We start from the raw sequence: 13086 nt of genomic DNA on the forward strand, positions 1-13086 counted from the left end.
CCTTACATGACCATGTTCATGAGACTGGTTCCACCGATAGACATGCAACTAGTTTTGCATAAAGGTGGCTGGCGGGTGTCTGTTTCTCCAACTTTAGTTGATTCGAATTTGACTGCAGTGGGTCCTTGTTGAAGGTTAAAACAGCAAACTTGACGAAACACCGTTGTGGTTTTGATGCATAGGTAAGAAGGGTTCTTACTAGAAGCCCGTAGCAGCCACGTAAAACTTGCAACAACAAAGTAGAGGACGTCTAACTTGTTTTGCAGGGCATGTTGTGATGTGATATGGTCAAGACATGATGTGATATAAGTTATTGTATGAGATGATCATGTTTTGTAAAAGTCATCGGCAACTAGCAGGAGCCTTATGGTTGTCGCTTTATTGTATGAAATGCAAACGCCATGTAATTGCTTTACTTTATCACTATGCGTTAACGATAGTTGTAGAAGCAATAGTTGGCGAGACAATCACGACGCTGCGATGGAGATCAAGGTGTCAAGCCGGTGACGATGGAGATCATGACGGTGCTTTGGAGATGGAGATCAAAAGCACAATATGATGATGGCCATATCAAGTCACATATTTTGATTGCATGTGATGTTTATCTTTTATGCATCTTATTTTGCTTAGTACGGTGGTAGCATTATAAGATGATCCCTTACTAAAATTTCAAGGTATAAGTGTTCTCCCTGAGTATGCACCGTTGCGACAGTTCGTCGTGCCGAGACACCACGTGATGATCGGGTGTGATAAGCTCTATGTTCACATACAACGGGTGCAAGACAGTTTTGCACGTGCGGAATACTCGGGTTAAACTTGACGAGCCTAGCATGTACAGACATGGCCTGGAACACTGAGACCGAAAGGTCGAACATGAATCATATAGTAGATATGATCAACATAGAGATGTTCACCATTGAAAACTACTCCATCTCACGTGATGATCGTACATGGTTTAGTTGATATGGATCACGTGATCATTTAGATGACTCGAGGGATGTCTATCTAAGTGGGAGTTCTTAAGTAATATGATTAATTTAACTTTATTTATCATGAACTTAGTCCTGATAGTTTTTGCATATTTATGTTGTAGATGGCCCGTGCTACCGTTCCCTTGAATTTTAATGCGTTCCTAGAGAAAGCTAAGTTGAAAGATGATGGTAGAAACTACACTGACTGGGTCCGTAACTTGAGGATTATCCTCATTGCTGCATAGAAGAATTATGTCCTTGATGCACCGCTAGGTGCAAGGCCTGCTGCAGGAGCAGATGCTGATGTTATGTATGTCTGGCAAGCTTGATCTGATGACTACTCGATAGTTCAGTGTGCCATGCTTTACGGCTTAGAATCGGGACTTCAAAGATGTTTTGAAAGTCATGGACCATATGAGATGTTCCAGGAGTTGAAGTTAATATTTCAAGCAAATGCCTGAGTTGAGAGATATGAAGTCTCCAACAAGTTCTATAGCTGCAAGATGGAGGAGAACAGTTCTGTCAGTGAACACATATTCAGAATGTCTGGGTACCATAACCACTTGACTCAGCTGGGAGTTAATCTTCTAGATGATAGTGTTATTGACAGAGTTCTTCAATCACTGCCACCAAGCTATAAAGGCTTCGTGATGAACTATAATATGCAAGAGATGGAAAAGACTATTCCCGAGCTCTTCACAATGCTCAAAGCTGCGGAAGTAGAAATCAAGAAGGAGCATCAAGTGTTGATGGTTAACAAGACCACTAGTTTCAAGAAAAAGGGCAAAGGAAAGAAGGGAAACTTCAAGAAGAATGGCAAGCAAGTTGCCACTCCCGGGAAGAAGCCCAAGTCTGGACCTAAGCCTGAAACTGAGTGCTTCTACTGCAAAGGGACTGGTCACTGGAAGCGGAACTGCCCCAAGTATTTGGCGGATAAGAAGGATGGCAAAGTGAACAAAGGTATATTTGATATACATGTTATTGATGTGTACTTTACTAATGCTCGTAGTAGCGCCTGGGTATTTGATACTGGTTCTATTACTCATATTTGCAACTCGAAATAGGGGCTACGGATTAAACAAAGATTGGCTAAGGACGAGGTGACGATGCGCGTCGGAAATGGTTCCAAGGTCGATGTGATCGCCGTCGGCACGCTACCTCTACATCTACCTTCGGGATTAGTTTTAGACCTGAATAATTTTTATTTGGTGCCAGCGTTGAGCATGAACATTATATCTGGATCTTGTTTGATGCGAGACGGTTATTCATTTGAATCAGAGAATAATGGTTGTTCTATTTATATGAGTAATATCTTTTATGGTCATGCACCCTTGAAGAGTGGTCTATTTTTGTTGAATCTCGATCGTGGTGATACACATCTACCATTCTTAAGAAGTTTCTCCCCACTACTTCCTATTCTCTCACCATGCACACTATCCACATCAGCGATGTGCCACGTCATGCTATCTTGACCTGCAGCCTATCCACCTAAGCAATCCGCCACATCAATAATTATTTTCTTTTATTTCTACTAATATTTATACGTGTCACGTCGTCTTCCAGATTTATAAATGACCGACAAAGCCCAACCGTCGTGATTCACAAACAGAATGAAGGAAGCCCAGTCGTCTTATTCACAAGAAGCCCACCCGTCTTTTCCGCATGCCGTGCTTTGCGTTTCCAGCTCTCTCTCCATAAAAAGGATCAACCTTTTTCCTTTCGCTACCATAGAGCATATGAGTGTCGTGGCGAGGAGGCGATCGCCGTGTGTGGTCTGCTCCTCTGGCATCACCGCCCGTCCACGTCGCTTTTGACACCTCTTCATGCTCTTTCGAGTTGCGGTTCTGGTGCCGGTGGTAACCGATCTGGTGCCATGTAGCACCGTCGAGACCTAGATGGTGGTTGTGGTGCTTCTTTGCCTTTTTGGACCTCCTCTCTCAACGTTCTGGGAAAACTAGCTCGGCCGCTGTTGGGGAAATTGTGGAGATTGGTTCCAGTTGTATCCAGAGTAATCTGATCGGGTGTGGATTAGTCTCGCTCGCATCCTTTTTGGGATGGGAAGAAGGAGCAGCTGCAGAAGTCGGCCTTCGCCTTGGCATGTCAATATGTCATGGCGGTTGACAAGGACTGCTTTGGTGGAGCGTTGAGCATGCAGGTGCGGCCTCGCCTAATGGATCTTCAGCGATATCTTTGTCCTCTCCAGGACGATGCCGTATCCTATAAAATATGTATTCCGCGTTGCATCTTCAACGTCATCAAAATGGTTGCATAGAGGTTGAACTATGTGCACAATCCGCATGTTGATCCCACGACTGCACAGGCTCTAGCACTAGCAGTTATAGCACTTTCAAGTTCAGCGAGTCTATTTTTTATATTCTTGGTTCCTACATATTCTATTGCTACACTTAAGTGCTTTTAGTTTTTCAGCGATCTTCATCTTCAATGTTGCTCAATAATAATCTAATATAAGAACTTTTTGCAAGCAGGAAAATTGTATTTCTCGTCGTGGCTGAGTATAATTACACATGAAGAAACATGACCGGATGAGGAGCAATAATTTCAGATTGCACAGATTTGTTCTGTTTTTCAGAAAGGCTAGCTAGGAAAGTTTTCATAATGTCTTTCAAAATTTCAAATATTCTTCGCACAATCTAACTATGTACACACTAATTAGTGTTAAATCCTTTAATTGCAAGATATTAGTTTTAGGATAAACATTTTAGAAATCAAGGTGCGAAAATTTGTGGTGAATGGCTCACACAATTCTTTATTACTATTTGTTGCTATATATTATTTTCCAGTTTTGCGCACACCTCTTCAACAAGTATTTTGGAGAAAATGTCCCGCTGCAACGCACGGGTAATTATCTAGTATTCATAATATTGATGCCAAAAGATGAAAAGTTGATAATGATAGTGCAACATATTTGTGGCACTGCCGTTTAGGTCATATTGGTGTAAAGCGCATGAAGAAACTCCATGTAGATGGACTATTGAAATCACTTGATTATGATTCATTTGATGCTTGCGAACAATGCCTCATGGGCAAGATGACTAAGACTCCGTTCTCCGGAACAATGGAGCGAGCAACTGACTTATTGGAAATAATACATACCGATGTATGCGGTCCGATGAGTGTTGAGGCTCGCGGCGGGTATCGTTATTTTCTGGCCTTCACAGATGATTTGAGCATTATATGGGTATATCTACATAATGAAACACAAGTATGAAACATTTGAAAAGTTCAAAGAATTTCAGAGTGAAGTGGAAAATCATCGTAACAAGAAAATAAAGTTTGTACGATCTGATCGCGGAGGCGAATATTTGAGTTACGAGTTTGGTCTTCATTTGAAACAATGTGGAATAGTTTCACAACTCACGCTACCTGGAACACCACAGCGTAATGGTGTGTCCGAACGTCGACCGTACTTTATTAGATATGGTGCGATCTATGATGTCTCTTACCGATTTACCACTATCGTTTTGGGGTCATGCATTAGAGACAGTTGCATGCACGTTAAATAGGGCACCATCTAAATCCGTTGAGACGGCACCGTATGACCTGTGGTTTGGCAAGAAACCTAAGCTGTCGTTTCTTAAAGTTTGGGGTTGCGATGCTTATGTGAAAAAGCTTCAGCCTAATAAGCTTGAACCTAAATCGGAGAAGTGTGTCTTCATAGGATACCCAAAAGAAACTGTTGGGTACACCTTCTATCACATATCCGAAGGCAAGATATTTGTTGCTAAGAATGGATCCTTTCTAGAGAAGGAGTTTTAGTCGAAAGATGTGAGTGGGAGGAAAGTAGAACCTGATGAGGTAATTGTACCTTCTCTTGAATTGGAAAGTAGTTCATCACAGAAAACTGTTCCCGTGATGCCTACACCAATTAGTGAGGAAGCTAATGATGATGATCATGAAACTTCAGATCAAGTTACTACCGAACCTTGTAGGTCAACCAGAGCATGTTCCGCACCAGAGTGGTACGGTAATCCTATTCTGGAAGTCATGTTACTAGACCATGATGAACCTACGAACAATGAGGAAGCAATGATGAGCCCAGATTCCGCGAAATGGCTTGAGGCCATGAAATCTGAGATGGGATCCATGTATGAGAACAAAGTGTGGCCTTTGGTTGACTTGCCCGATGATCGGCAGGCCATAGAGAATAAATGGATCTTCAAGAAGAAGACTGACGCTGATGGTAATGTTACTGTCTACAAAGCTCGACTTGTTGCAAAAGGTTTTCGACAAGTTCAAGGAGTTGACTACGATGAGACCTTCTCACCCGTAGCAATGCTTAAGTTTGTCCGAATCATGTTAGCAATTGCCGCATTTTATGATTATGAAATTTGGCAAATGGACGTCAAAATTGCATTCCTTAATGGATTTCTTAAAGAAGAGTTGTATATGATACAACCAGAAGGTTTTGTCGATCCTAAAGGTGTTAACAAAGTGTGCAAGCTCCATCGATCCATTTATGGACTGGTGCAAGCCTCTCGGAGTTGGAATACACGCTTTGATAGTGTGATCAAAGCATATGGTTTTATACAGACTTTCGGAGAAGCCTATATTTACAAGAAAGTGAGTGGGAGTTCTGTAGCATTTCTAATATTATATGTGGATGACATATTGTTGATTGGAAATGATATAGAATTTCTTGATAGCATAAAAGGATACTTGAATAAGAATTTTTCAATGAAAGACCTTGGTGAAGTTGCTTATATATTGGGCATTAAGATCTATAGAGATAGATCAAGACGCTTAATTGGACTTTCACAAAGCACATACCTTGATAAGTTTTGAAGAAGTTCAAAATGGATCAGTCAAAGAAAGGGTTCTTGCCTGTGTTACAAGGTGTGAAGTTGAGTCAGACTCAATGCCCGACCACTGCAGAAGATAGAGAGAAAAGGAAAGTTATTCCATATGCCTCAGCCATAGGTTATATCATGTATGCAATGTTGTGTACCAGACCTGATGTGTGCCTTGCTATAAGTTTAGCAGGGAGGTATTAAAGTAATCCAGGAGTGGATCACTGGAAAGCGGTCAAGAACATCCTGAAATACCTGAAAAGGACTATGGATATGCTTCTCGTTTATGGAGGTGATAAAGAGCCTCTCATAAATAGTTACGTCGATGCTAGGTTTGACACTAATCCGGATGACTCTAAGTTACAAACCGGATACGTATTTATACTGAATGGTGGAGCTGTCAGTTGGTGCAGTTCCAAGCAAAGCGTCGTGGCGGGATCTACGTGTGAAGCGGAGTACATAGCTGCTTTGGAAGCAGCAAATGAAGGGGTCTGGATGAAGGAGTTCATATCCAACCTAGGTGTAATACCTAGTGCATCGGGTCCAATGAAAATCTTTTGTGACAATACTGGAGCAATTGCCTTAGCGAAGGAATCCAGATTTCACAAGAGAACCAAACACATCAAGAGACGCTTCAACTCCATCCACGATCAAGTCAAGGAAGGAGATAGAGATTTCCAAAATACATACGGATTTGAATGTAGCAGACCCGTTGACTAAGCCTCTTCCACGAGCAAACCACGATCAGCACCAAGACTCCATGGGTGTTAGAATCATTACAATGTAATCTAGATTATTGACTCTAGTGCAAGTGAGATACTGAACGAAATATGACCTAGAGGCAATTATAAAGTTGTTATTTATATTTCCTTATATCATGATAAATGTTTATTATTCATGCTAGAATTGTATTAACCGGAAACTTGATACATGTGTGAATACATAGACAAAACAAAGTGTCCCTAGTATGCCTCTACTTAACTAGCTCGTTAATCAAAGATGGTTAAGTTTCCTGACCATAGACATGTGTTGTCATTTGATGAACGGGATCACATCATTAGGAGAATGATGTGATGGACAAGACCCATCCGTTAGCTTAGCATAATGATCGTTAAGTTTTATTACTATTGCTTTCTTCATGACTTATACATATATTCCTTTGACTATGAGATTATGCAACTCCCGAATACCGGAGGAACACCTTGTGTGCTATCAAATGTCACAACGTAACTGGGTGATTATAAAGATGCTCTACAGGTGTCTCCGAAGGTGTTTGTTGGGTTGGCATAGATCGAGATTAGGGTTTGTCACTCTGAGTATCGGAGAGGTATCTCTGGGCCCTCTCGGTAATGCACATCATGATAAGCCTTGCAAGCAATGTGACTAATGAGTTAGTTACGGGATGATGCATTACGGAACGAGTAAAGAGACTTGCCGGTAACAAGATTGAACTAGGTATGAGGATACCGACGATCGAATATCGGACAAGTAACATACCGATGACAAAGGGAATGACGTATGTTGTCATTACGGTTTGACTGATAAAGATCTTCGTAGAATATGTAGGAACCAATATGAGCATCCAGGTTCCGCTGTTGGTTATTGATCAGAGATGTGTCTCAATCATGTCTACATAGTTCTCGAACCCGTAGGGTCCGCACGCTTAACGTTCGATGACGATTTGTATTATGAGTTATGTGTTTTGGTGACCGAAGATTGTTCGGAGTCCCGAATAAAATCACAGACATGACGAGGAGTCTCGAAATGGTCGAGAGGTAAAGATTGATATATTGGACGACAGTATTCGAACACCGGAATGGTTTCGGAGTGTTTAAGATATTTATCGGAGTACCGAGGGGTTACCGGAACCCCCCGGGGAAAGTAATGGGCCAACATGGGCCATAGGCGAGAGAGAGGGCAGCCCACAAGGGCTGCCCCCCCATGGGCAGTCTGATTGGACAAGGGGAGGGGGCACGGCCCCCCTTTCCTTCTCCCTCTCCCTCTCCTTCCCCTTCCCCCCTTCGAAAGAAGGAAGGGGGCGACTAGGACTAGGAGTCCAAGTCGGTTCCCCCCCCCATGGCACGCCCCTAGGGCCGGCCTCCTCCCTATCCTCCTTTATATACGGGGGCAAGGGGGCACCCCAAAGCATTTCTTAGCCGTGTGCGGTGCCCCCCTCCACCGTTTACTCCTCCGGTCATATTGTCGTAGTGCTTAGGCGAAGCCCTACGCGGATCATATCACCATCACCGTCACCACGCTGTCGTGCTGACGAAACACTTCCTCAACACTTTGCTGGATCAAGAGTTCGAGGGACGTCATCGAGCTGAAAGTATGCAGAACTCGGAGGTGCCGTACGTTTGGTGCTTGATCGGTTGGATCGCGAAGACGTTCGACTACATCAACCGCGTTAAGCTAACGCTTCCGCTTTCGGTCTACGAGGGTACGTGGACACACTCTCCTCCTCTCGTTGCTATGCATCTCCTAGATAGATCTTGCGTGAGCATAGGAATTTTTTTGAAATTGCATGCTACGTTCCCCAACATTCCTGGTACCTGCATTAAGCTGTCTCCTTCTTCTCTAACTCTACTTTGAGCTATTGTTTTTCTGCCCCTGGATTGGCTGCTCCCTCCTCTACCTCTAGAACTAGACTGTGATCTTGTTTCTCTGCTCTCTGGTTGTCCTCTTTTCCTTTGTATGACACTGATTTCAAGTTTGGCAGGGAAAGAATCATATATTGCAAACATGATCCCCAGCTCATCATCACATTAGACAAGGACCCAAGATGATTTATCAATGTTATAGTACCTGAATTCCACTGCATCATGTACTCCCCATGGATACTTAGTGCATATGGCAGATCTAAACTAGTTAAACGTCCATCCACTATCCGCAACAAAAGGAAATGAGAAGCCTGTATTGGTTGCTTTTGTTCCAACATGACCTAGCAGTGTGGTTTCCATTCTACATTCCATCCCAATTGCTCTATCGGGATCAATCCTACGATAACCATGGAAAACACAAAGAGGACTGAACGCCATGAGCAGTACGAACTATGTCAACAGATTAAACTACAAGGACAAATCCAACTACGAATGCCATGAGGATGCGGCAGACTTGAAATGAAAAAACTTACCCTATCGAAGAATCGTCCCCCGAAGATTTCTTCTCTGGTTGCGGTGTGCTCCATGGTTGGCCGCCGCCACCAAGACCACTGTTGCCCTCCATCTCCTGGCCCCGATGCGTCCTTCCAGCCGCAGTAGAGTGCACCATGAACCAGATCCGAAGCTCCACCATGGACGCCATCAATCAATCCAACCTTGCTTGATTGGGATCGATCGAGCTAGGGTTAGGGTTATGGCGAGAGGTGATTTGGGGGAGATTGAGAGCGTGCGGCTCGGGCGAGAGAGTGAGAGTGAGAGAGAGTGAACCGGTAAGTTGGGCCCAGCTGTAAGGATGGAGGGGCAAAAATGTCAAAGAAACGGCAGGTTAGCGGTCAAACAGCCTTGACTGGACAGAAACGGCATGGAAGGGCACTTCTATAAGTGCACATGACGGCACAGGGGCAATTTTGAGCAGGCTTCGAGATTAGGGGCAAATATGAGTAGTGGGTTCCAGTTAGGGGCTCGGATGTAAAAGACCCTTAAAAATGTGTAACCCACGCGCAAGGGAGGTTTCAAACTCGCGACCTCTTGAGATAGCGCGAGCTTTTTCACTAGGCGGAGAGGGGGGTTGTGAACATTCATGTTAAAACTGATATTTTATATATAACTTAACATTTTCAAAGCTTTACTGTTTTTAAATCTGTCATAAAATCTTAATTTTTTAACTTTCTCACATGGTAGTTTTATTATTAATAGGATGACATTGTTATTATAAGAGGATGCCATTTTTTATTATAAGGGACTGACAACTTTGTTATTAAGTAGATGACATCTTAATTATCGAGAGGATGAGATATTTATTTTTAATGGCATGATAGTATTTCTATTATTAGGAGATGACATTTCTATTTTTAATGGCGTGGTAGTTTTGTTACTAAGTGCATGACATTTTTTAACAATAGCATGACATTTTTATCAATATTAGGATGGTATTTTTATTATTGAGAGGATGCCATTTTTTTATTATAGAGAATGCTATTTTAATGGTTGAGAGGGTGGCATTTTTATTTTTAATGGCATGACAGATTATTTTGGGGCTTATCCAGATAAAAATATTATCTAGAGGATCGTAATTTTATAAAGTAGCACCACAAATTACAAATATCCAATTCTGAGCCTGGGCTCATCTGCACCCGGTCAAGAAATAATTCAAAAAAGCATGGAAGATAATTTGGTACGTGGGGTGCGCTCCAAATTTCGGAGCATTTGGACATTTGAGTAGCTCTTAGCAAAAAAGACAAATTGGGTCAGAACAGTATATGAACAGTACACTATTTAACAGACCCCAAATTTGTCTTTTTTGCCGAGAGCTACTCAGATGTCCAAATGATTTGAAATTTGGACCGAACATCACGCACCAAATTATCCACCATGCCAAAAAAATTGGAATTTTTTTAATTTTTCTAGTATTTGTTTTGATTTTTTATTTAGTACAGGTGCTGATGCTCCTGGGAGCCAAAACGCCTCACTCCACAAATTTATGAGCATGGCATATATATATATTAGAGCATGGCATTTTACAAATTTATGATTTTTTTCGTATTTTTTGCAATGAAACTTCTAGTCTATTCATCATATCATGGCAGTACAAAGAACGCAGAAATAAAACAATTATAAACATGTGCGTAGACCACCTCGTGACGACTAGAAGCATTAGAACAAGCCGAAGGCGCGCACGCCGTAATCACCCCTCCATCACCAGATCCGGGCCAAACTTATTGTAGTAGATAGTCGGAAAGTTATTGTGCTAAGGCCCCACAGGACCAGCGCACCAGAACAACAATCATCGCCGATGAAAAGAAGTATAGATCAAAAGGATCTAATCAGTAGACACACGAACAAAGACAAACAAAGACTTTCTCCAAAAAGATTCACGTAAGACCAGCATCGATTGAATCCCGCGAGATCCGCAGGAGACACACCTCCACAAGCGCTCTGATGACGCTAGACACATCACCGGAATGGGGGTTAGGCAGTGAGAACCTTATTCCATTTTCAGGGAACCGCCACCGCCTTGTCTTCTCAAACAGGACACAAATCCTAAACAAACTCACAAAAACATCTAAAAACGGAGCAAGATTAGGGTCTCCGCCTAGGGCCATCGGAGAGGAGACGGGCCGACGGCGGTGCCTGTGGGAGGCAAAGGAACCCTAAGCTTTTCTTGGAGATGAGGCGGCGGATGTCTTGCTGAGCACGAGCAGGTCTAGCTGGATGTATGTTTTTTTGTCATGACATTTTTTATGTAGAGGATGGCAGTTTTAAAGTTCAGCATTCCTATTTTTATTTTGTAATTCATACGTCCTTTTTTTCAATAATACTCATTGTGTATTTATAAAATTATAGAGATGTCAGTTTTTATAAAGTAGCACGTTCTTTTTTTTCATGAATTAGATCATGGCAATTAAGGTCTTTGTTGATGACATTTAAATAAAAGTTAAATGGACCTAAACAGGGGGCGTACTAGCGGGAGCCCCAGCCCAGCTGGCATGCCCCAGATATTTTTATGTTCTTCCCCTAAAAAAGAGAGATATTTTTATGTTCCAAAAAAAAGTAATTAAAAGGCAAACGGCGGATAGATTTGCGCAGCATGTTTCGCTCAAAAACCAAGGAAAAGATCCTATTCCCAGCGTCCACCGCTCGTCGTGTGTTAAAAATGGTAACCTTGGGCATACCAACGAACGGGCCACATTAAAGTGGCTTGGCCACCACTTGACCGGAGGCTGACCGCCATTTCCGTTGTGGTTTCATGCAGCGAGCCCCCGCCACCCGTGTCACGTATTTACCCCCCCTCCCTCCTCCTTGCAGCAAAACCCCAGCCCTCCCCGTCGGCCACCTCCATCCTATACAGGCAGCCGCACCACGCTCGCACGTACTCACGTACGTCGGCACCAAGCAGCCATAAGTAAATAAACCAGCCATGGGGCGATCAACCCACGCGCTGCTCCTCCTAGTCGTCGCCGTCGCAGCGGCGACCTGCTCCTCGGCTGCGGCCCAGGTGCCACCCGAGGTGGCCGCAGTCTGCAAGACCACCCCGTTCGCGGATCTGTGCAGCGCCACGGCCGGGAAGCAGGCGGGGCACTACACCACCATGGACGCGGTGGCGGTGTTGAACATGCAGGTGGACGCCTTCGCGAAGCGCACGTCGGCGGCGAAGGAGCACGTGACCCAGATGTCCGCCGAGGCGAGCCCCGCGGCCAAGAAGGCGCTGGAGTTGTGCGATAGCCTCTACTCGGACGTGGAGGACAACCTCGGTGCGGCACGCCGTGCCTTAGGCTTCAAGGACGCCACAACCGTCCGAGCCATGATGAGCATGGCGGCCCAGGACATGCAGAACTGCGACGAGGAGTTTAGGAAAGTCGGTGAGAAGAACCCCATGGACCGCTTCGACCAGTCGCTCCTAAAGATATCTGAGAACTGCCGCGCCCTCTCCAACATGATCTAATCTCATATAGGTCACATCTCGTCTCATGGATCGGACACGCGCGTAGACGGATCGATCGGTCGACCTGACCTTGATTGCCGCTACCGTTAACGCTGCACACATTGTTGATTTCACGTGTTTTTCTACTATTTTTTTATGTTCGTCTCATCTTGTTTACCGGTGAGATGTGTATATTACCCGGTCTTGGGAAGGGGAGGTGAATTGAAATTTGTTTCTAAATTCTGATACCGCTGTTATTTTCGTGCATTTGTGGATCTTTTTCTTCTTCTTTTTTGGATAAAAGGGGCCACATAGCCCTCATTTTTATTATGAGAATAGGAGTCTGGATACAACAAAACGCAACACCACACCATTTTCCTAGACCTGATGCATCACCCCACCTAACTGATGAACAACCTACATCCTAGACATATAACCACATTTATTTGATGCCAAACCATCCACTACTATGGAGAGAGAGCATACTTTTAACATCTTTTACAATTTGCACATCAGCCAAAGCAAAAGCATGTCTATAATCTGAACGCACTACAGAGCCGCTCAATTTTTAGGTAGAGACAAAACCCAGTCTTTGAGCAGAAGGATTCCACCCATACGCTCTTCCGTAGACTTCGTTTGCTACCCGAGATAGCCTCTTGGAAACCTCCCTAAGCATTTTTTGCACTCCTTTTCTTTGCAGAGTTGCTCATGAATCCAATAAAGAA

The 13086-nt window shown here is 43.6% G+C and overlaps 1 protein-coding gene across 1 annotated transcript; it reads left to right on the forward strand.

Moving 5' to 3' along the window:
* The first annotated feature begins 11839 nt into the window (after positions 1–11839).
* Positions 11840–12609, forward strand: LOC109749606 (uncharacterized). The gene has a single exon (XM_020308556.4). The coding sequence runs from the start codon at positions 11858–11860 to the stop codon at positions 12380–12382; it is 525 nt and encodes a 174-aa protein (XP_020164145.1). The 5' UTR covers positions 11840–11857; the 3' UTR covers positions 12383–12609.
* The last annotated feature ends 477 nt before the right edge of the window (positions 12610–13086 follow it).

Source organism: Aegilops tauschii, chromosome 3 (genome assembly GCF_002575655.3).
Source record: "Aegilops tauschii subsp. strangulata cultivar AL8/78 chromosome 3, Aet v6.0, whole genome shotgun sequence".
Classification (NCBI taxonomy): Eukaryota; Viridiplantae; Streptophyta; class Magnoliopsida; order Poales; family Poaceae; genus Aegilops; species Aegilops tauschii.